The 25,009-nt window shown below is 33.8% G+C and overlaps 4 protein-coding genes and 2 non-coding genes across 9 annotated transcripts in view; 3 read left to right on the top strand and 3 right to left on the bottom strand.

Moving 5' to 3' along the window:
- The window catches only part of Roc2 (Regulator of cullins 2), a 30,411-nt gene extending 19,767 nt beyond the window's left edge, over window positions 1-10,644 (top strand). Inside the window, exon 2 of the mRNA XM_020947915.2 lies at window positions 10,343-10,644. Within this exon, the coding sequence (XP_020803574.1) occupies window positions 10,343-10,524 (182 nt within the window). The 3' untranslated portion in view covers window positions 10,525-10,644. The remainder of the gene's footprint in view (window positions 1-10,342) is intronic.
- Window positions 5,878-8,227, bottom strand: LOC110180271 (uncharacterized). Its single transcript, XM_086827344.1, has 3 exons — window positions 8,202-8,227; window positions 7,046-7,381; window positions 5,878-6,139 (listed from the first exon to the last, which is right to left on the bottom strand). Exons 2-3 carry the CDS (start codon window positions 7,343-7,345, stop codon window positions 5,993-5,995), a joined length of 447 nt encoding a protein of 148 aa, XP_086683470.1. The 5' UTR covers window positions 7,346-7,381; window positions 8,202-8,227; the 3' UTR covers window positions 5,878-5,992.
- Window positions 10,645-10,753: 109 nt separating the features above from the next.
- TRNAM-CAU (transfer RNA methionine (anticodon CAU)) lies at window positions 10,754-10,826 on the bottom strand. Its single transcript has one exon. It is a non-coding gene; the product is annotated as a tRNA-Met (tRNA).
- A 209-nt stretch (window positions 10,827-11,035) lies between these two features.
- On the top strand, window positions 11,036-11,108 carry TRNAR-UCU (transfer RNA arginine (anticodon UCU)). Its single transcript has one exon. It is a non-coding gene; the product is annotated as a tRNA-Arg (tRNA).
- Window positions 11,109-11,130: 22 nt separating this feature from the next.
- Window positions 11,131-12,238, bottom strand: LOC110180268 (small integral membrane protein 12-A). The gene is made up of 2 exons (XM_020947924.2): window positions 11,423-12,238; window positions 11,131-11,352 (listed from the first exon to the last, which is right to left on the bottom strand). Exons 1-2 carry the CDS (start codon window positions 11,550-11,552, stop codon window positions 11,216-11,218), a joined length of 267 nt encoding a protein of 88 aa, XP_020803583.1. The 5' UTR covers window positions 11,553-12,238; the 3' UTR covers window positions 11,131-11,215.
- Window positions 11,734-24,022, top strand: LOC110180267 (uncharacterized). Of its 4 annotated transcripts, none has more exons than XM_086827339.1 (10): window positions 11,738-12,576; window positions 19,661-20,605; window positions 21,020-21,136; window positions 21,218-21,301; window positions 21,360-21,454; window positions 21,518-21,695; window positions 21,763-21,951; window positions 22,011-22,304; window positions 22,363-22,575; window positions 22,636-24,022. In XM_086827339.1, exons 2-10 carry the CDS (start codon window positions 19,922-19,924, stop codon window positions 22,741-22,743), a joined length of 1,962 nt encoding a protein of 653 aa, XP_086683465.1. In that variant the 5' UTR covers window positions 11,738-12,576; window positions 19,661-19,921; the 3' UTR covers window positions 22,744-24,022. The 4 variants fall into 4 exon arrangements, with proteins under 4 accessions (XP_020803582.1, XP_086683465.1, XP_086683468.1 ...); XM_086827341.1 differs by lacking the exon at window positions 11,738-12,576 and adding an exon at window positions 16,552-16,812; XM_020947923.2 differs by lacking the exon at window positions 19,661-20,605 and having other exon boundaries at window positions 11,734-12,576.
- Window positions 24,023-25,009: the final 987 nt, after the last annotated feature.

Genomic DNA, 25,009 nt, shown 5'->3' with positions numbered 1-25,009 from the left:
TTCTCTATTTTTTTTTAAAGTTGTAAAGTTTCGTTTAATTTTTATTTATTTTCTTTTGATTTGTAAAACTTTGTTATTGAATATTTTTTAAGCGCAAGTTAATTTAAACCCATCAAATTTTTTTCTTTCTTATTGTTCTAAAATATTTTGTTCTGTGTTTTCTTATAATTTGATCATTTTACCTTTTAAAAAAAACTATTATTTTGTTTAATTGTGTATATAAAAATATAAATACTATTTTGTCTGTAAAATAGTTTATTCCTAATTCTTACCTTAGCTTAAATTTTGTTTTAAAATATAAAATGATCATTTTTATACCCTTCCAGGGTATTATAATTTTAGTCAAAAGCTTGTAACAGTGTGAAGTAGTCATTTCCGACCCTATAAATAATATATATTTTTGATCAGCATCAATAGCCGAATCGATCTAACTATATTTTAAAGAGAATACAAATTTTTAATTTTTCAAACAAATTTAAGGGGTAAATTCTCAAAAAACAAATGACAAAAAATCTTAATTTTTTACATTTTAAATTGAGTATGCAGATTTATTAACCTAGAAAATACTAACAATTGACAGTTTTCCGAATTAAAATTAAAGCTTTTTTGACATAGTTATGAGTGTTTAAAACTTTTATTTTGCTTAAAAAATTATCATATTAAAATATCAATAAATTTCTATATAAAGAATTCGAATATTTCAAGTTTAGTTATGATCGATTTCCGATTCAATCCTTTTATTCATTTACAAACTTTAAGGGTATAAAAACTTTTGTTCCCAAAGTTAGTTTTCTTTCTTGTTTTTATTACCTATTTTCTGTTAGTTCTCAGAACTCTCTTAATTTATTTTAAATACATAAATAAACAAAAACAGCTGAATCAGGGCTATGTAATATCTTAACTACCTATTTACCTTATCACACAAATACTATTTTTTTCTCTGAGCATTTTATTTAAATATTTTGACTGCATGCAAGCAGCTCCAGAATCCCTTAATATATAAAGCAAAACAAAAAAAAATGTCATAAAACTACGATGTGGCGTGTGGCCTGGATTATTACGGTTACAAAAGGCGTACCTCTCCCCATAATAATTCAGTTACAGTTTTAAACTGTGCAATTACACGGCCATTATGCCTGACATTAGCTTCTTCCAGTTAGCAACGAGAATATATTCCAGATATCAGAGGAATAGTAGAGTCAGACGAAACCCGGAATGATGATGATAATGGGGATAATGGGGAATGATCAAGCGGGTGTCAATATTTACACAAAAAAAATATAAACAACAACGCCCACGTAGCGTCTCGACGAATGAATGTCACGCGGTTGTCAGTGGGTTAAGGCTGATCTCATCAGCATTTTCTTTTTGTCATAGGTCAGAGTTTGAAGATATAAAATATGTCTAAAAAAATACCATAATAATATATATTATATTATATATTATTATACATTTTATTAGAATTCTTTTTGGGGTCTTTATTTAATTTATTTAAAGTCAATTTGAAAGTATACTGGTTACTGTAGGTTATGAATTATTTTTAGTATAGAAAAGGTATTATATGTATGTACATATTTATTTTTTATTCATTATTCATTCATTTATTCATTAAGATGATAAGAAGAAACATATAAGAACGTCTCTTCAATAGATAAACTACCATAATGGTATATATTTTTTTAAACATCTTGTTATTTTATTATAATTAATATTTATGTAGAAACCTCAATAATAACCTGACTTCTTAATTATATGTTATGATAAGTAACTTTATTCAAGAATTTAAAGAATATAAACTTTTATAGATCCTTCTTTAATCTCCTAACCAATTTCAGCTTTACTTTTATCTTGTTTTTATCCTTATCCATCTGATCTTTGTTTTGTTTTAAAAACCCTTTGTGATCTTGGGTTCTTGCTTCCTTTAAAAAAAAACCTTTAATCATTATGTAAAGCATGCCATTCGAAGCAAGGTCAGCGAAATCCGGATTTAAATCCAGATAACTCAGATACTCAGATACAGATACAGATACAGATTTTGGGGAAACATATGGCGCATTGCGAGTCCCAAATTTAAAGGCAAATGGAAAATTTCATGGAAAATTACCGAGTCAGTGTGCTCAAATGCAAGGCAGGAGTGCAAAGAGTGCAGAGATTTTTTTTTTCGAAAAAACAATACAAAAAAATTCCTCAGAGACAACAAACGAAAATCAAAATTTTCCATTCGAACCAATGCAATGGATCTTCGAGTGTGTGTGAGTCTGTGAGAAAGTGCCTCCACCTCGGAACCTCTCTTCTCTTTTGATTTTTTCTGTAAAGACCTCTGAGAGTATAAGATATACCCCTTCGATTCTTGGGTTCTGCGCTCGATGATGATAAATTTCAAGTTTGCAACGCTCACTTTGCCAGCATTCTCCGATCTCTTGCACATGTGATCGGTCATGTACATAGATATATATTCGTCTATATATATTTTGGTATCTGAATGTGCCAGTTAATGGTCACTCGTAAGTGGAACAAGCCAGAAAATGCTACGTTTTGTATTTTGTTTTTTGCCAGACGTCAGTCGTATCTGTGCAATTTCTTTGAGTGTATTGTGCATTGCAATTCTCGAGATCTTTCTGGGGGGGTTTGGGTTCGGTCTCCCAGGTATTCTCATGCGGTACTTGGGAATTACAAGATCGTGAAAAACTGTGGGAAACCACTCTTTATAAATCTGTTATTATAAAAGGTTAAAATCCAAATTGAAATATTAAATATTAATCCAAGAATATTGCTTTTCAAACTCGTCACTTGAGAATTAAAAAATCACATGAAATAAGGCTATGACTAAAAACTTGCTAAGCTAATAATCAGGCAAATCATAAAGATTAAATCGTAATAACTATCCCTCACTAATTGCCTGATTAGAACTTTAAGTATAATATTTATCTTCATCTTTGTACTGAGCTCTCGTTTGGCATTATCCGTATTTTTGCTCTCGCCTTGTTAATTTCTTCTAAATGCCTGAATTATTTTACTCACACCGCCGTTGCCCCGAAAATTAACATTTAACCACTAACAATCACACCTTCAGTTCGGTCACATGTGCGACTTTCCACGAACCGATATGGCAATGTGATCTAAAGCCGGAAGATATGAGTAAATTATGAATATAGGTAAAAAAAAAAACAAGGGAAAATATCACCCACACAAAGTTTCCACACAAGGCACTCGGGAAATTTCCAAAGTGCGTAGTTGGGGAAAGTTTTTCAGATATATTTTTTTTAATCAACAATATCTTTCAATGTAAATAATAAATAATAAAAGTGATCGTAAGAAGTGATCACTGCGCCAAGAATATTTTAGTTACCTATAGTATTATTTAAAATATAGAACCTATATTACCTGGTCCATATCCCATTATGTGAAAATAGTAACAAAGTTGCAAATCCTTATAATAAAATATAGACTTAATTATTCTGGTTCTATAAAACATATTTAATTTATTCAAATTAAAAAATAAGTTCTGTTATAATATTATTGATATAATATAATAATGTTATTTCAATAAGTATTTAAAAATATTAGAATCCCAAGCGAAGGTCATCGAAAGTACTCGAAATACCCCAAAACAGCCATAACGGAAGGATGCACTTAAGAGAGTATCTTTTTGCTGCGCTTGCAATAAAGAGAGAGTGTAAAGAGCGGGAGACTGAAGAATTGAAGAGCGGGTTTTTGGGGGCACGTTCGTTTTGTATTTGTATTTGTTTTTATTCTGTTGTTGTTGTTTTTGTATTTTTTGTTTTTTTGTTGGCTGCTGGGCGACAAGCCCCCGTGCATGACGTCACGTAAGCGAGAAACCGTTACAACAAAATGCAAAACGAGTTGATAGAGCGAGATGGGCTTACAAGTAAAGAAGAGGATGGCAACACATGCAACGTGACATGCGAAACGAGCTACAAAAAAAATATATAAAATGATTGATAAATAATAAAATATATGTGACATGTGACCAATATCAGCAAAGTGCAACGATAAGACGCAGACACACGCAGATATTAAGGCCCCGATAAAAAAGCCGCTGAGGTGAAACACTCGCAGGTGCCAGATTTGACAGGTACTCGCCATGATCTATAATATATCTATAATATATGATCTATATTTAGTTCCCAGACGGATTCGCTAACGCCCTTGTCAGCCTTGAACTTACTTACATAACGCCCCAGACATACGTATATTGCATTTGCATACCAATTCCGATCCAATTCCATTCAAATTCGATTCAATTCCGTTCATATAGTATACGTATATAATAGTCTGGCGATCAAGCATTAAACTGGAATTTTAATCAGTCGTCTGTCCCCAGGCTGTCGACTTGTATCGGCAGACCTGCGACTCACTAAGTTTTAATGATTTCCATCAGGTATTCCGGAATCCAGACTGGTTTGTTTTTACCCTATATCCAGGGATAGGGTATGTTTAATATGGAATAATGATTGAATTCTAGGGTTTATATGGGTTATTGGGATATGATTATAGGGATGTTTAGAGGCTTGGTACACTATAACATTTCTTGTTTTAATATAAATATCATTTAATTTTTAAAATAAATATTCTAGATTTAGGATTACAGATTTTAGAAACAGTTTATATTACTAAGAAAAACGTTAGAACTTCGGGAAACCGAAATTTCTTTACCCTTGCTGAGAATATTGATCACAACTCTGTCAAAAATGCATTAATTTTAAATTGGAAAACGGGTTTGTCTTAGTTTTTTTAGGGTTAACAAATCTGCATATTAAATTAAAAATGTTAAAAATTAAAATTTTTTCGAAATTTTTTTACGATATTTTTTTTTTAATATTGAAAAAAATACATTTTGCCCGGACATGGCTAGATCGATTCGACTTTTCATGCTGATCAAGGATATGTATGATTTATAGGGTGGGAAATGGATCCTTCACTAAGTTTTAAGCTTCTGACTGAAATTATAAAACCCTGAAATATACATTTTCTTTATTTTGATTTAGCATATTATTATTATAATTTCTCCAAATAATTATATATTTTATTTGTTAACTCTTTTCATTTTTATAAATATAATTTATATTATAAACATTAAGGCTAAATATATTCCCAATAAAGTTCCTTTTAAAGTTAACTATAGTAAGGGCTCTTATCCGCACATTCTTCTAGATCATTCCCAGACTTGGCATAACTTAAGATTAGCCAATTAGCCAGGTAAACCGGGTAACCCGACCCACAGCTTCCGTCTGGCAAAAAAGTCAGGTGAGGCCGCCCGCCTGAGATCGGCTGAGCGTTGGGGCGTCATTGTCACGTTTCATTCGAGTCAACATTGTGCAATTAAGTCGTCTGTCTGAAATGCGATTTGCCTAATGCATATATGCATATATAGATATATGGATATTTGCTATATAGGGGCCCTATAAACGGAGTCAAATACCGATCCGCCTGACTTGATGCCCAGACGACGACGACTCCCCCCTTTCTGTAAACGATGGCAATTGAACTCGAGGAATATATACATATATTTTTGTATATATATTATATGGGAGAGAACTTGACAGATTTTTTGCAATGACGCAGTATATATGGCTTTCCACTAACCGGTACCCGGGGGGACATTTCCTATAGCGCTTCCACCTAAATGAATCAAATTGCCATACACTTTTATTTATTTAAATGAAAACTGGAGGCTTGATCGATTATTCTACGAGAATTTTCTTCACGGTGCCGAGCCCTCTAAAAAAAAAAAAAAGAAGAAGAAACGAGAAGGAAAATTTTCCATCGTTCTCGTAATTGTTTATTGACTTGATTGACTTTTCTGTCTGTAGTTCTATTACGAATCTAGACGAATTGAAGAAAACATCGATGCCATTTTATCAAGTGTATATATATTTACTCTTTTGTATCTTTTTCTCAACTTATGCAATCTAGGTCGCTTTGTGAACGAAATAAAATGAAGAAACCAATTCTGTGACGTTGTGTCTTATTATTCACCCTTCTCGAAAAACACCTGTGTCAATGTACGGGCAATGCCGTAGGCGTAAAAGGTGAAATCCAAGCGATATGTACCCGCTGGCACTGGCATATTGATCTTGCTGAAATCCAGAGCGAACTTATCCACCGTCATGTGGTTCTGGAATGGGAATAGAAAATCAAATAAATATTTATTTAGTGTAAAAAAAGTTGTACAAAAAAGAAGGAAGATTTGGGATCTATCCTCGATCATATATCAAAAGAATCATGGTAGATAATAGGTAAAGGAAATTTATTCTTTACTATAAAAAGGATATGATATATGACAAGTTCCGATATATTTCCATTTAATTTTGTTAGGTATATATATATATACCTATATATATTAAAATCATTTTAACTATAAACCTAAACCTAATAACAATATTTGCAAGGGAAAACTTAAGCTATCCTAAATACAGGATATATTTTTATACCCAGGTTTACAGGGTATTATAATTTCAGTCAAAATGTAAAAACCCAGTAATAGAGTTATTTCCGACCCTATAAATCATATATATTCTTGATCAGCATCAATAGCCGAATCAATCTAGCTATACTTCAAAGAAACATTTTAAAAAATTTTTTTTTTTAATTAAAGGGGTTAAAATTCGAAAAAAAAAATTGACAAAAATTTGAATTTTTGTAAAATTTAAATTGAGTATGCAGATTTGTTAACCTAATAAAATCTAACACTAAAAAGTTTACGAAATTGAAATTAATGACTTTTTACCTTAGTTATGAACTTTTTAAATTTTGATTTATAGAAAAAATTGTCATATAAAAATATGTAAAAATATGTATTCAAAGAATTCGAATATTTTAAGCTTAATTATAAACGATTTCCGCTTCAGTCCTATAATTCTATTGCAAACGTAATGTTTATATAAACTCAAGTTTCCCGAACTTAGTTCACTTTCTTGTTGTTTAGATGATTTAGGTGAATAAACTATTTCCCTTTATATTTACACTACAAATCCCCCTTAATCTTTACTAAAAACTATATAATAGAAACCCCAGAACTCACCTCTTTCCAAGGACAAGTTTGATTAAAGTTGCTCTGCTTTCTGATGGCATCAAAAATAAACCGCTCAAAGGATAATTGGTAATTCGTGCTGGCCATTAATTTGCAGAAATCAAATAAAATGTTGTACATAAAAGGACGATAACCGTCGCGTCTTTGAAAGCATTGCAATCTCGCCGTTAAATTGCGAATGGGAAGCTGTCTGAGGCTGACCTTCAGGGAAAGTTCCACCTGATTTCTATGGACCACCTTCAGGCGGCAATATTCATATTTCGTGAAGCCCCTTGAGGTGGGCAAGTCCATGCACTTGACATTGGTGAATTTTAACACTTTTGTGCCCTAGAACAAAGCATTTTAAATGAATTAAGATACTTGATAATAATAGTTTTTCTTACCAAAGAAACGTGCCATAAAAGAGCCAGGAAAATTAAGCCTGGCCAGTTATAAGACAACATTATGTGGAAATGAACTAAAAATGTTTTTCCAAATTCAATAAAATATTACTCTATACAAACAAAGCCCTCAATTAAGCCCAAAATCAGATAAAGAGATTATTTCTAAATGCAAAAAGCAATTAAAAAATCATTTTCAAAGCATGCTTGATATTAACCCAGTTTATCAATTTTAAACAACGTAATTTCTTTTGTAACCTTTTGACTAGTTCAAAGACCATTAAACCCCCGTTAAAAAAATATATATATGTGTATATATTTATATTAAAAAAACCTGAAAGTCAAGCAGAACGCGTTTAACACCCCTGAATTAAAGTCAGGGCCCGCCCTCAATGGCTATTGACTTCTACTTCAATTACACGAAAATCTTGCTTACAATTCTTGGAAATATATGTTAACAATTTCCTGTTGCCCGATCGATTTTCTTGTCTTAATTTTTTTTTTTTAGGTTTTCGCTTACACAAAAGTGCTAAAAATGGGGAAATTGTGAGGCGATTTTCACACCAGAAACAAAAACATAATTCCTTGACTCATGCTGGGTGTATGATTCGCTTGTTAAATATATATCATTTTTTATCATTGTTTTTTGTTTTTGCTTTTTTATGTTGCTGCGGTCAGCAGAATGTTCGCCGTTGCAACGCCAGCCAAAGCGGCGTATACGTGATGCCGTCCAACGACGACGACGACGACGACGACGACGCATTTACCTGCTTGTTCTGTTGATTGTCAGTTTTCGAAGGTGTATTGTAAATTTCTGCCGACGCGCTCGTATTTCGAAATGTCAACACCGCCACCTGCACCAGGTATCCCAAGCGGCTCAGGTGATGCCCTCTACACAGGGGGAAATAATGGGGTTTTATTTGGAATTTAAAAATAATCAAATACATAAAAAACAAACACTTTGGAGTCTGAAAATGCAATATTTATACATTTAATAAATTTCTCTTCTGGTTATTCTCTATTATATACACCCTAGACAGCATTTATTTATGTATTTAATGCTATTAAAACTATTAGAAACACATTTAGAAATTTATTTACCTTTAAAGGCATCTTAAAAACTATTAGAAACACCTTTAAAAATTTATTTACCTTTCAAAACATTTTTAATGCTTCTTTGCAGTGAATTTTTAAATGATTATGCATTATTTTCCTGTATTAAATGAGTAAATATAATTCATCAGAACTGAATAATACTCCACAAGAAATCTAGAAATAAAATAAATAAAAAAAAATAATGATAAAAAAGGTTATTAAAAAAAATAATAATAATAAATAAATTAATAGATAACTAAATAATATATAAATAAATAAAAGAATAATAATCTAATACGTTTTCTTCTTTAAAAGAATTATATAAATTTAAAAAAAAAAAAACCTTAAAATCCATGAAAAAAATTTAAATTAAAAAAATTCAATCTAAAGAAATTTTTTATTTGATACAAAAATTGTATTTACTAATAAAAACTACTTTTTTATTAAGTTTTAATAATTCTTTATTATATCCCTTCTTATCAACACATAAAAGTATGCTAGATTTCCTAACAATCCCTTAAAAGTCCTGGAAAAATCATTTCCCCCTTTATAAATCTATTATGTCCCATAAAAATATTCGAAAAATTACAAATTTAAATTTGTTTTTGTGTAAAAATAATCATTTGTAGCCACACTGATTAAAGCATTTATATTTTTATATTTTTACATTGACTTGGCGATTTTTGTGACGGTGTTCTGAGAAAAAATTTCTTGTCGCTAAATGAAAACCGATGCGTTCCAAATACGGGGCCGACCAGTACAGTGACCTCTCCCACGAACAACAACAACAAACTAACTAAAATATATAAACTGAAATATAAAATAAAAAAAAGCGGTGCGGGGGAAGAAGGCTCTCTCGCTGATTTGTGATTTATATTATTTTTTTAGTGGTTTCATTTCACCTTTTGTTGAATGAACAAATTTTTGCCGATTTTGGTGTGAATATTTTACTGAATGAAGGCATTTCCGTTTGCTGATATATTCCAATATCGAATAACTGCAATCGGAGGACATTTTCAATAGCTTGTTTTATTGTTTTTTTGGTTGTTAATATATGTGAAGAATATTCACAGGAAATTACGTTGGTGTTGAAGAAGATTTGCGTCACAATCAGAGATTTGTTAGCGTTGCTGTTTTTTTTTTATTTTTCTTTTTTTGCAGCTAATTGTGGCTCAAAGTCGCCAGTGACGCGTTTTGTCAAGTGCACTTGTGGCACTCTTAGTGCACTTTTTGCATATATCTAAAGCTAGTGGAATCTATTTCCCGATTATAAGTGTCATCCAAAAGGCACCTGAACTCTTAACCCTTGGCTCATTGATTCAATTAAGAGATTTTCTGCGAAAACTGCAAATGAATGTATTTCGAGATTCGGTTTAAAATGCAATGATCAAAGCAATGAAAAGGAAATAAATTGGGTATTAGTAAATAAATAAAAAATGAGGTAGTTTTTAGTTATATAAATCTGGTTTTATGAAATTTAAGGCATTACTTTTTTATATTATTAAAACGTACACTAAAAATACCTCTAAACCTTAGAGAACAAAAGTACAAAAATCTTCTCTTAGAAATATTCATAAATTCCAAATTTATTTCCTAATTAAAACCTTTTATCAATATAATTTGTTGATTACAAACCTTTATATTTCTATTTATTAAATAATTTTACATTGGGTTATTAAAAGACATTAAATTATTTAGCATTTTTAAATAAAAACACATATTTTCTTGTGATACCTATAAAATATATTTTTTTAAATATTTTCCTATATAAAAAAACTGATATTGATATTTTCCCCCAATTATATATTTCCAGATTCCTGCCTTCGGTGCCAGGCGGACAACAAGCGGGATGTTATGGGTCGCCAGGATTGTGTGGTGGTTTGGGGTGAATGCAATCACTCCTTTCACCACTGCTGCATGTCCTTGTGGGTGAAACAGAACAATCGCTGCCCACTGTGCCAGCAGGAGTGGTCCATTCAGCGCATGGGAAAATAATAAACTCAACAACAACAAAATGCCGCCATCTCAACAAGCTAAGATCTGAATTTACTTTATGATGTAATTTAAAATAAAAGAAATATTGCCAGAACCTAAAAAAAGGAATATAAACAAAAATTAGTTTATTAAAGCAAAAAAAAGCATAAAATACAAATAAGGAATATAATCATAAAAAAATATAAAACTTCATAATATACAAAAAAAAAAAAAACCCAAAAAAGTTACATGCCCCGGGTGAGGCTCGAACTCACGACCTTAAGATTATGAGACTTACGCGCTGCCAACTGCGCCACCGAGGCTATGTGTTTCGCCTCGCCCAAGTAGCAGTTGAGTACTGAAATGTTCTGTACCTAGAACAAAAGCTGTTCTAAATTCTTAAAGTGCGAATCGATGGGTAAGTTGATGTATTTGTTAATTAAATAAAGATGGGAGAATATGTTTTATCCATTTTGCAGCTGCCAAAACTCCCCTTGGCTTGTATGAGTCATTGGCGACGCGTCCACCACCTGTCCCTTTGGCGCAGAGGATAGCGCGTTGGACTTCTAATCCAAAGGTCGCGGGTTCGATCCCCGCAAGGGATGTAACTTAACAAGTTCCAAGTACTTTTTTTACATCGTTTTTTTTTTTTTATTGATAAAAAGTTTGTCTAATTTCGTTATCACACATTTGGAGGTTATAAAGATAAGGTTTAGTTCTTCGGTTGCAGCGAGGGCGAGAGATTGCGTTCCAGGACAGGACTGCTGAGCCTTAGCTTCTCCACATTTGCGGCGTTTGAGGTCAAAGATTCTTCGGTCAAACGCTTGGCGCGAACTTCCTGAATAGAGGCTGGTGGGGGGAATTACAAGAAAACCAGTTATTTATTGATATTGTTTGGGGCTCGCAAAAGAAAACTCACGACTGTATGGTGTGTACTTGTCCGATAACAAACTTTCAAGATTATAGCCAATAAAGCCAACCACTCCGGCTATCGGCAAGGTGATGTAGACGGCATTACGCCGCAGAATTGCCATTACAATTGGCCACATTTTCGTGTTAGTTAATACCGATTTGGTTAATTTTAAGACTAATTTTAGAGACAAATTTCCGGCGTGCTGAAATTATGTCAACATCTGACAGAGCTGCCAGATTGTGGAAATACATTCGAGCAGTGGAACTAGTTCGGGAGCTTCTCTGGTCCCACTAACGGCTGATTGCCTCGATATTTATGCCATTTTTTTGCTTGCATCGATACGGTCACACGTAGTTTTTTTGTGTTTTTGTGCTCTCTCTTTTCGTCGGTGCAATATTTTGCAATATACTATTTCCACGGCGAAAATCGCAATTACATAAAAAACGCATCAAATCGAAAACTCGCAGACGGAGCGCGGCATAACGAGATAGTGTCGGCAGTAAAACGAAACGGAAACGTAACGAAAAAGATGCAAGAACGGGAAAAACCTATTTACGCATTACGCAGCGAATCGTTGAGTTGCAGCCTTTTGTTGTTTTTTTATTGCCAAACGGGGGAGCTGCATTAATATGCAGTTGTTTGATGGTAAATCTCTTGTGATGTAGGCAAGGCACCAATACCAATAAACGCGCCGATTACCATTACTCTCTCTACTCTACTCTACTAAACAACAACAACAACAACCACAACCAAGTGCAATCAACAATTACAACGCAATCAGAACAAAGAACTACCAGCAGCAGCGAAAACAAAAACAACAACAACAACACCAAGAGCGAAGAATTGGAAAGAGGCAGAGGCAAGAGGAAGAAAAACAACAATAGCAGACGACGCATAATTTCCTGCTCACACACATACACACACGCACAAAGAGAGCGGCTGCTGTGTGTGGGGAGGCAAAACAACAAAGAACAACGAAAAAGCGGCGAGTGTGGGAGCAGAAGGCAAGAACGCCATCGAGAGCGAAAGGGAAAGCATCAGAGGCGGGGGAGCTGCTGCTGCATTTCTGGATTTCTTAATCTGGATTTCTGGATATATATATATAAGTATTATCCACGCGTAAAATGACCAATTCGGGACGCAATCATCATCGATTCGATGTAAGTAATCCCCAGAATATTTTGGAACCTTGTAGCTATATTTATTCTGATTAGAAATTGAAAAATATTTAGGGAAAGGAGAAAAATACTTTTAAAAATATTCATATGGTGATTTAAAGGGTTTCTAGATATTATTCCCAAACTAAATCTTATCTTGTGTAAAATTTCGGTTACATTTTTTTCTAAAAATTAAATTTCAGCGTTTTCCAAATTTATTTAGGGATTTTGGGCAACTCTACATGTCTCGAAATATTAATTAAGCTGTCTTTTTTAAATAGTGTATCCTGTATATCCTTTTCTAATTATTTTCAATGAATTTTCAAACTGTTTTGGTATTTATTAAGGAACAAAAGACCTTGAAAAGTATGCTACAAAACATGAGTCTTTTAAAATATTACTGAATTTTATCAAGTATACCTACATTCTCTAAATTTTTACTTATAGCTATTAAAAAAAAAAAGATCTGTTCTTCGTATAGCGATTTTTATATATTTATGGTTTGATTTCGATTGCCTTCCATAAGTACGTATACAGATTTAGAATTTGCTTTATTTTTTGCTTTTATCTGAAGAAGTCTGAAGTCTCACGAGGTTTTGGAATTTACAGATAAGTTATCTCAGAAAATAAGCAATAAATTATGCTGATTAATTTATAAGCAAAGCCCTTGAACAATGTTTTACGTGCTCTTAAGGTTAAGCTTAAGTGTGCCAAATCATTTAAGAATTATAAATACAAAGATTAGTGCGAACTTTTTAATTTAAAGTATTACAAAATAAACAATAAAGGAAATTAACTAAGGGAGGCCGAATTTTATATACCCTTGCAGTTTTATATTGAATTATTAGATCGAATCGAATATCAATCATAACTAAACATTAGTTATTCGCATTCGTTGAATAAATATTTATTGATTACAATTTCTTTGACAAATCAAAGTTTAAAAAACGCATAACTCAGCCAAAAATAGATTAATTTTAATTCGGTAAGCAGTCCTATGCTAATATTTATTAGGGCAATAAATCTGCATACTAAGTTAAAAATGTTAAAAAATTCAAATTTGATCAATTTTTGTCGTAATTTTTTTGTCAAATTTTTTCGAAAAAATGTTCAAAAAATTATTTTCATTCTGGCATTGCTAGATAGATTCGCCTGTTGATTCTGATCAAGAATATATATGATTTATGGGGTCGGAAATGACTTCTTCACTATTTTTCAAGCTTATAAGTAAAATTTAAATACCATTTTTTAACCAATATTTATGTATTTTTTGATATGAACATTTTTCGATAATTAAAATTTTAAAAATGTCATAACTCAGTCAAAAATGGATTAATTTTGATTCGGTAAGCTGTGACATATTAGTTTTTATTAGAACAATAAATCTGCATACTCAATTAAAAATTTTAAAAAATTCAAATTTTTATCAAGTTTTGTCGTTTTTTTTTGTTAAATTTTTTCGAAAAAATTTTCAAAAAAATATTTTCTTTCTGACATTGCTAGATAGATTCCCCTGTTGATGCTGATCAAGAATATATATGATTTATAGGGTCGCAAATGACTGCTTCACTGTTTTTCAAGCTTCTGATTAAAATTATAATACCCCGAAAGGGTATAAAAATGCAATATTGATTATAATACCCCGAAAGGGTATAAAAATGCAATATTGATCTATAGAAACAGCTGTAGAGCTAGAAATGCTGTTTCCCCTGGCTAAAAATTATAACTTTGGAATTTCCTATATCAATTTGATATCTTAAATACTTTAAATTAAATGATTCTGAATCCTCTAAGCTTGAAACTAATCAAATTTAATTAGTTAATGATTGACAAGGGCTTTATCCCTTTAATTTTTCTACAAACTCAATCCTGCTGTGTTGCTCTTTTTATTATTTTGACCATCCAGACAGTTAGTCAGCCACTTCTACTTCCACTTCTCAGTTTTCCCAGCTCGAATAGACTTGCAGCTCGTTTGTTTTTATGGCAAAGGCGGGTTCTTTGTCCTTCCTTTGAAGTCAGGAACAAGGAATCCACACCCGAGGACGTTGAACACAGGAGTCATCGCCTTTTGCGAGGGGAGTTTTGCTTTCTGCTTGTAAAAGTGTAAGTGGCCGGCGGTGTGTTCTCACACTCCGAGGCAAAAAATTATATGTTTGTCTTGCGACAAAAGTGCAATAAACTCGCTGACAGCACGGTACACCCCCAAGCATTAACCCCCCAAAAGCTCCCTCGAAGAGCGTATAATGACCAGTTGCGAACTGAGGAGGACTTCTGACAAATTGGAAATTCTTTGCCAACCAAGTGCAATGTGCACACAATGAATCCCAAAGTAAATAAGCGAACAGAGGAGCAAGCTCAATGAGCTGAAATTTAAGCAATTTCTTAGAGGATATGAGGATACTGAGGGGATATTTTGAACTGAAAATTGGTTTTTTACAGAGATTTAATCAAGAAACGTTGATAGGGTTTAGATATCGTTTGAAAGTATGGTAAATTTCTCTTAAAAATCCATCTTGAACTCATCATTCAAATTAATTAAGATGCTGTAATGAAAAAACATGCAAAAATGTTATTTAAATTCTTCTGGAAGGTACCTCCATTCCTTTTCCTTATTGTTTGAATTACTTTTTGGCCACCTGTTAAACCTTATTACTCAAAATCATAAAAACATGTAATTAAAAAGCCCTAAAATAATATAATTCTTATATTTTTGGCACCAGAGCTTCTCTTGTGCTAATTTCGTGATAAAAAATAATAAGGAAATGACAAAGATGACTCGTTTTAATTGCGTTCTCCCAATAAGCTTTAATCACACATACCGATTTGCTTATTTATTTTTTTTGTCGGCTTATTGATTGTCCATTGTTGGGTACTTGGTATTTAGAGTACTTAACTTATCTTTGCCTTCGGAGAACGAAAGCCAATAAACAAACGAAAGTAAACAGATTGCCAGATAAACAGCTGACTGTGAAAATGTCTGGCAGCATTGCTGCAGTTCATGCAGATTTTACCACAACAGAGAGAGATAGAGAAAGAGTGGGTGGAAATAGAGAAAGAGAGGGAGATATATGGGGAAATTATCAAATGGGGGAGAGAGAAATTAGAAAGGAGAGTGAGAATGAGAGAGAGATATTTGCATGGTTTTTATTGGGGATACCCTATAAAAAGAAGAATATTTACAATAGATAAATATTTAAATAAGATAAATTTATAAATGTAAGATATAAATATCTATATTAACCTTGGGTATATAGAATATCATTTATTTATTTTATTTAATTTTATTATTATTAAGTAAAGTAAAATGAGCCTGAGCGACTAATTCGACTAAGGCTTAAATGTTATATTTTTTTAATTCAGTTTATAAATGTATAGTTTTTAAAACTATGAACCCATAAAATATATATAATCGTGATTTAAATGCTTACTTTTTTATATTTTAAATATATTTATATCAAACTTTCTGATATGTTCGATATAATATTGAGCTCTATATTTTTAAAAATATATCATATTAGACTTTTCCTTGGAATATATATATTTTAGATCCCTATTTTTACCCACTTTCCTAGATTTTCTATAGAAGCTTAATTAAAATGAAAATGTTTTAGAAACTAAAAGACATATTTGGTCACAGAAGTTAAACTTTGTCTGGGAATTGTCTTTTTTTCCCCTTGACTTGACTTTTCAGCTAGGGCATCAAAAGTTCTTGAGGTTTTTCTTTTATTTTTCTGTTTAAACAGCGTTCAGACTCGCTCTCATTGAGACTTTTTAGCCAGAGTTTTTCTTTTATTTATATTTTTTGCTTTGTTGGTGTTTTGTGTGTGTGTCGTCTGCCTTTGTTGGTTGATTTTGTGGGTGCAATGCCATGCTTGCTCTCTCTCTCTCTCACTCTCACTCTCTCTCTCTCTCTGGGAGATGCATTTTCCGAAAAGGGAAAACTTACAAAGAGAGAGAGCGGGGCAGAGCTTCGCTCAGCTGATTTTTCAAGCTTGGAATTCTCGATTCTCTGTGCCTCAGTTCACATTCTGCGCTCTGTTGTCATCGATGGTGTCTCGCGAAAATCGTCGGCTCTCCTGCGTGTTTTTTGTGCCCCCACACTTTTCACACGGTTTTTCCTAGGCAAAAAAAAGGGCGACGGAAAATCCATTTTCCCCTCCCCCTCTCCAAATGCAATTAATCGTCATAGCTCAGCAACAAGGAGGAGTTCGCTTGAAAATACAAAAAACTAAACAAATGGTAATGCAAGTAACTAGGAAAACTGAAAATGTATCTCAAAGTGTGTTGTGTGTGCTTGCAATGTTTTTCCAGCTCTTTTGTTGCACTTGTTTTGGACTTTTCCGCCTGTTTTTCCCTGGTGTGTCATCAGCTGTTTTGTGTGTGTCTGATGATTGCCTTTAGCTGTATGAATTTTCCTCCTATGCGTTTTTCATTTTCCTTTCCCCCCTCCCGTGTGTGTGTGTGGTGCTTGTCTATATTTATAAGTGAAAATATAGCATTGAGTGCAACCCAATTTCGGATGCTGACCCAGTTTTTCCCTCAAGCGCCTCTGACCTTGCCCATGTGCGAGTGTGTGTGTGTATATATAGTAGATATAGTATGTATAAATGGTGTAAATGGTGTGTATATAGCTGAAGCAAAGCTTGTCTATCAGTGGCTGCTATCAAAGGCCTGACCCGGTCATGGCTTATATAAAATGCAGCAAAGATTTGTTGTCAACTTATATATTTTCCTCAGAGATATACAGAGATTTATATTCCCCTTTTTTTTGTTTGTCTTGAGTTCTCGAGGTCGCATTCGAGAAGTATATGGGAATTTATAATTTGTTTACTCTTTTTTTTACCATCCAACACGCACAGGCTTTTCCCCCTTTACCCCTTTTTTTGTGTGTGTGTCAGCTGTTTGGCGTTACGTATACGCCATGTGTTGCATGATCAAATAAATAATAAACTATGCAAAACGCAATCAAAGTGAGAAATGCCTTGCACTTGTCGCTTCCACTTCCACTTAAAGCGAAATTGAATTGAACCGACTCTTTTTTGAGGTCTCAGCTGCACTAGAATTGGAATTTGCATAAAAGTACGTGTGAAAGATAAAAGCTAAATACCAGGTCACATTAAGTGTTCTTTTTCGGACTCTTTAAAATTAATAGATTTAAAAATGTTTCTCTATGTAGGAGGGATACAATTTAGTGGATATTTTGAGGAGGATTTTAGAGGGAAATATAAAGTTGATAGGTTTATAGATGCTACATTTCCACATCTTCAGGCTTAAGGTTTTAAAAAAGCAAATATACAGAGGATTAAACTTCCAATTTAGGTTTATAAATACCAAATCAAACTAAGGTTTTCAAAAATAGCTTTCCAATTTCTCTTATCTCAGTTTCCTGATTACCTTTTGATTTATGACTTTAAGAGTTTCTCCTATCAGAGTTTTTCTTATCGGGCTCCGACCTTAAAGTTCAGTGTCCAACCCTTCTCTAGTTTAATGGAAAACTATATACATTATATTATATATATGGTCAACTCCTATTTCTGTTCTGTGATCAAGGCAGCAAATCAATAATTCATTGGACCTTCAATGCGCTTTATTTGATTCTCATTTCTCATACATATGCATGGTTTTTCTATTTGTATTCTTTTCTTCTTTTTTTTTGTTCTACAATTGTGGAAATAACAATTTAATAACTGATGTGTAATACATTCGCAGCGTTTTGCTGTCATTGTTATGCCACTTAAAGTCACTTCTGACAAAAGAAAGAATAGGTTTTTGTTGAGTGAAGAGGTTTTATACACTGTTTCTGCAAAGTTTACTAAGACTTTGATAAAATTAATTTTACTATGATTTTTAAAGATTTTAAGCATTTTTAATCCTTGTTTTGGGAAGCTGGAAACTTTTTAAAGACAAGTTAAAGTCAAGTTTTTATAATTTTTAATATGTTTTGTATTAGTTTCGAAGCTTTTAATAAATTTTTCTACCTATTTTTTCATCTCCTTTAAATTTGTGCTTATTTTTAAACGAAAGCCTTTACGCAATCTTTATAATGTTAGTAATTTTATAAGTATTTCCTGATTTTTATCAATTTATTAAAATTAATTCAATTTTTATTTATAAAAATATTTCTTAGAGATTTCTGTATATTTTTTATACCTCTGTAGGGTATTATTCTGTGAAATAATAATTTCCGACCCTATAAACCATATATATTCTTGATCAGCATCAACAGCCGATTCAATCTAGACATCTTAGGCAGAAAAAAATTTTTATAAAATTTTTCAACATTTTGTAAGATCTTAAAATTACAAAAAAAAAATGTTCAAAATTTAAAATTTTATTTTATTTTTAACGGAGTATGCAGATTTATTACGCAAATAAAAACTAACATAGGAAAGCTTTCCGAATTAAAATTAAGGCTTTTTTGGCTTAGTTATAAGTGTTTTAACATTTGATTTTTCGAAAAAATGATCATAATATAAATGGTCATAAATATAATTTAATCCAAAAATTCATTTGCAAACTTTAAGGGTATATAAACTTCGACTTATTAAAGTTGGTTTCCTTTTTTTGTTGTATTTTTACTCCCTTTTATTCTTGATTTTAACAAAGACTTTCTTTAATAAAATATATATAAAATACAAACCCGATTAAAATTTCTATAATACCCCCATGTAAATGGTAGATAATACCCTTTAGTTATCAATTCAATCTTGTGTTATTGTCATTATTATTTATTATACACACTTATTTCTTGTTCGCGCGCTCTTGACTCCTCAAATTCGTCACACGTTCGATCGATTGCCTTTTTTAAATTGCCACTGATGACTTTTCATTTAGGTTGAATGCCACAACACAATGTATAGATAGTGTGTGTGTGAGTGTGTGTTTATTTAAAGGGGTGTGTGGGGTGTCTGTTCCCTCTCCTCCACGAAAAACAGTTTAAAGTTTTTGGCTGCGCATTTCAATTAAGGCCACAAAGACCTTGATTGGCCCAAAATCGAACCCTCTTTTCCTCTGTTTAGATACGTTATAAATTCCACAGAATGTTGTACTATTTTTCCAAGTATATTCTTTCTTTATATTCAACCAGTTCCTGCTGCAATAAGGGATTTAATCAATAATAAAAAATATATAAATAAAAACAAGCGGAAAGAGTGAAAGAGGGAGCAACGCTTTTGGAAGAACGCAATTTGTGAATATTTTAATCGTGCATTCACTTTGCGCCAAAAAACACAGAGAGACAGCGGAAAAAGAAGAGTTAATTGAATCAGGAGAAGAGAGAAACAATCAAGAAATAACAATAAAGAATACACGTAAAAAAAAATAAACTAAACTGATAAAGTTCAGCGGCATGTTTGCCAGCAGCAGCAGCAGCAGCGGCAGCACCAACGGCGGCGGTGAGGGAGGCAGCAGCGGTGTCGTAGGAGTAGGAGGAGGAGGAGGCGGTGGTGGTGGTGGTGTTGCCGGCGGTGGAGCCAGTGGCAGCATTGAGCTATTGTTGCCACCGAGCGGCAGCAGCAGTATCAGTGGCAGTGCCAGCTTTAGCAGCAGCAGCGGCACGCACAGTACAACCTGCAGTGAGAGCAACAACAATAGTAATAACAATAATAATAATAATCACCAACAACAACTACTACAACAACAGAGCTTACAAATAAATGGTAATAGCAACAGGAATCCAGGCCACAATCACACCAACAATAGCAGCAGCAACACCAACAGCAACACCAACAACAGCAGCAACACCAACAGCAACACCAACAGCAGCAGCAGCAGCAGCAACAATAATCACAGCAGCAGCAACATCATCAGTGGCATTTGCAACAGCATTTGGCGTACGGCAACATTTGGCAGTGCAACACCTGTAATTAATACCTTGCCAAATGCAAATCTTAATCCTAAAACACTGGAGACAAGCAGCAGCAACAGCAGCAGCAGCAACAGCGGCAGCAACAGCGATAGTTCCTCGATGAGCTCCTCCTCCGAGCAGCAAAGGACACTGGGCAACCATACGCTCGAGCTTGAAGAACAGGCAGTAAGATCATCAAAAAAAAAAAAGAACCATTGCCATTCGCTGACCATTTATGATATGATATCATGCCTGATCCAATCAGCATACTGTACATAAAGACACCAATTCAAACCCAAGTCAAGAAAAAAAAAGAATCTCCACCAGCTCCACCTCTCTCTCTCTCTCAAGCCTTTCCTCCATCAATTAGTTTGTTTTTATTCCCCCCAGACTCAATTCGATCTATTGGTTTCCATTAACGATCTATTTCTTATATAGATATTTATTTATTTTGGGGGGTGAACCATTTGCCGAGGCATTTCGGTTTAATAATATTATTTTAGACATCACATTCGTCAATTGGAAAACGATCACACAGTTGAAAACATTGTAGTAAAACACCATCACTCATCCGCCATGTATGATCCGTTACCATTACAGCAAACATTCCTGGGCGCCACCGAACTGGACGATGAGTTAATCAAACAACTGCCAAAGGAGGTATTGCTGCGAGTCTTCTCCTACCTGGATGTGGTCTCACTATGTCGCTGTGCACAGGTAAATGAACTGCATGCTGTTTCCCAGCTGGATACTAGTTTGGTACTAATGAATTTTTCATTACACTGCTTCTTCTCCCAGGTATGCAAATATTGGAATGTGCTGGCCCTCGATGGTTCCAGCTGGCAGAAAATCAATTTATTCGACTTTCAACGTGATATAGAGGTAAGTTCTACAAAAGGGAAGTCGACTAAATAATATTTTTTGCTTTAAAAATCTCCAGGGTCCAGTGATTGAGAATATATCGCAGCGATGCCGCGGTTTCCTCAAGTCACTATCGCTGCGTGGCTGTCAGTCGGTGGGAGATCAGTCCGTGAGGTAAGTATCTATCCATATATCCCACTTTATTTCCTTCTAATCTTAACCTTTAATATCTTACAGAACTCTAGCGAATCACTGCCACAATATTGAACACTTGGACCTGTCCGAATGCAAAAAGATAACGGATATATCCACACAGTCCATCAGCAGATATTGTTCCAAATTAACGGCCATTAATTTGGATTCCTGCTCCAATATAACCGACAACAGTTTAAAGTATCTATCCGATGGCTGCCCAGTAGGTTTTATTCTATAGATTCATGAAGTATGTAAACATATACTATATCTTGGCTATGTATCCGCAGAACCTCATGGAGATCAACGTGTCCTGGTGCCATTTGATCTCCGAAAATGGCGTCGAAGCGCTGGCCCGCGGCTGCGTCAAGCTGCGCAAGTTTAGCAGTAAAGGTTGTAAACAGATAAATGACAATGCCATAATGTGCCTGGCCAAATACTGTCCCGATTTAATGGTGCTAAATCTACATAGCTGTGAGGTAAGTACTACTTACTTGATTGTAAACTTGACAGAATAATTAGTTTTTTAATACTTTAGACCATAAGCGACTCATCGATCCGACAACTGGCTGCAAATTGTCACAAGCTCCAAAAACTGTGCGTGTCCAAGTGTGCGGATCTCACCGATCTCTCGCTCATGTCGCTATCGCAGCACAATCATCAGCTGAACACACTGGAGGTGTCCGGTTGCCGCAATTTCACGGACATTGGCTTTCAGGCGCTGGGGCGTAACTGCAAATATTTGGAGCGAATGGATTTGGAGGAGTGCAGTCAGATTACAGACCTAACGCTGGCCCATCTTGCCACCGGGTGTCCCAGTTTGGAGAAACTAGTACGATATCTTTATATAGCTTACGTTATCTTAATAATTTAATGTATTTCCTCTGCAGACCCTTTCGCACTGTGAGCTCATTACGGACGATGGCATAAGGCACCTTACCACAGGCAGCTGTGCCGCTGAAATCCTCTCTGTCCTCGAGCTGGACAACTGCCCATTGATCACAGACCGAACGCTGGAGCATTTGGTGTCCTGCCACAATCTGCAGCGGATCGAACTATTCGATTGTCAGCTCATCACCCGCACCGCCATACGAAAGCTTAAAGTGAGTCAAAAACTTGAAATGAATATATCGAGTAACATTGTCTTTTTTGTTTGTTGGCAGAACCATCTACCAAATATCAAGGTGCATGCCTATTTTGCACCCGGAACACCGCCGGCGGTGACCAGTGGACACCGACCGCGCTATTGCCGCTGCTGTGAGATTCTCTGAGATACGGCCATTGGCTTTGCCAGGAAGATAATGCGCAAGACAGCAACTGACTGATGCTGGTGGCCGGTGTGCATCGTCATGTTTGCCATGGTGTTCAGTTTGACCATCGTTTCGATGATCTGCATGCATATGCTAGGACTGCTCGATACGGCGATGCAGCAGGAGCAACAGCAGCAGCGGCATTAAAAACGAAAACCTAATCTTAGTTTTAGTTTTTTGAAAAGCGAGTTTTTTAAAAACTTGCTAGGAAAAACCAGCATCAAATTGTGATTATTTTATTTAATATTGCTACTACTATGTTAACTAGAAGATCCCCCTCATCAGTTTTGTGAAATCTGTGTATTAGCGTCCCCTGTCCCCCAAGAGCTTTGTGTTTATTTGTTATTAACTTGCAGCCAGACGAATTGCTAGCTTAATATAATAGCCTAGCCCCTTGTATATATAACTATATATATGTATGAATGTATATCTATCAGCTTCAGGTCGTTCCGCTGAATGTTCTGTGTCTAGCCTTAGCGAACTGTACAGGGATGCCATAGAAATTGCTGAGGAGGATGGCTTGGTTTAAAAGAATGCAAGGAAATTAATTTTAATATTTTATTGCACACTCTTAGAATCAGTTTTTAATTATTTGAAACCGAAGAATTACTGTGGCACCCCTACTAAAGTGCGTTTAGTTTTAAACTCTTACTTTCATCACTCGCATGCACCTGTATTAAATGTCTGCTAAATTATTAACTAAATTATTGAAGAAACCATCTGGATTAGGAAGGGATTTTATCATTCTCTTCGGAACATGTCGATAGAACCACAAAGCGTTCACATAAATACACAACACATAACAGGAAGGCCACAGAAATCGCTGAAAGATATAAAATCTAATGAAAGAATGTATAAAATACTTTATTTTTACCTTTAGTTTGTTAACAAAGTTCTAACTTTAAGCGATTTCTGTGCTGCATTCCCCTATATATATATATATGTATATGTACTTGATCAAGTCAAGTCTAGTGCCAGCAGAAAATATGTTCAGCAAATTAGCATTATTCTGTATGTATAGCCATGTATATTACACAACGAACAAACGAATGGATCATCGTCAGCCCTACCCACACATCAAAATAACTAAAATAAATCAATATAGAAACACACACTGGATTCTCACTAAGGTAGAGAAGGAGAGTCACAGCAAGCTCTATTGTTTACGAAATCGATTGAAAAGAATAATAACTAAAGCAAGCTTTGAAAATAAATCAGAAAAGTGTTATGATAAGTTAAAGCACACCTTTTTAAATGGGTTTCCACAGCTTTCGAGTTTTCTGGTGGCACTCCTTATCTATAAGGTCTATATATATTTTGTAAAAATGTGAAAAATATAAGGGTTCCCGTAGCTCACAGTTTGGATCAGCACACTACTAATTAGTTTAGTTTAATTATACGCTTGGATTTTCGATTTCCACAACCGAAGGTTTCCCCCTCTGAACTATGTACATGCCCAAATCCTCAAGAGATCGAACCGAAACCGAACTGTGAGCTGGGATATAGCTCTTAACCCATTCCGATGCTCACTTAATCCTAGGAACCACTCCCAGAATCCCCTGACAAACACAGATAAGCACAATAAACGCAAACAAACGATGCCAGATGAGATATTTTCCTGATTTATTTTTTATCCTGTCTAAAAAAAAATTAAGCTAAGCAAATGGTGTCATACAAAAAAAAAAATATATATATATATATATATATATCTACCATATATTTTCCTAGAAACAAAAATAAACAACCAAAACAAAAAGTCAAAGTCGTATTTACACAGAAAATAAAATAAATCTAAAAAGAGAAATTAAACAAGAGTTGTAAGTTGCGTATTTTAACGGATCTTTATATCTGTCTCTTGTAGTGTGTTTCAAACTTTGTTTTAAAAACTATTTAACAAAACAAAATCAACTAAAAAATCACAACTGATATGTATTAATTTAGAGTTAGAGTTAAAATAACAAAAGCCGAAAATATATATATATGTATATGGAAAGTTCCGTACCACACACTCACACACAACAAATAACATTTGGTTCAATAAAATTTACATTTAAAAAAGGAGAAATAAATATTATATACACCTAAATATATATATATATATTATGTATATGTATTACATAAAGGCTTTACAATGCAGACTTATATATTTACATCATATGTATGTGTGTAGTTTTGCAAACAAAAAGTAATACACAAAAGAAATCACTCGAAAATTAACAAAATTTAA

Source organism: Drosophila serrata, unplaced genomic scaffold (assembly GCF_035046125.1).
Source record: "Drosophila serrata isolate PLE 108 unplaced genomic scaffold, ASM3504612v1 contig_165, whole genome shotgun sequence".
Taxonomy (NCBI): Eukaryota; Metazoa; Arthropoda; class Insecta; order Diptera; family Drosophilidae; genus Drosophila; species Drosophila serrata.
This window is presented reverse-complemented; position numbering and strand designations above follow the sequence as displayed.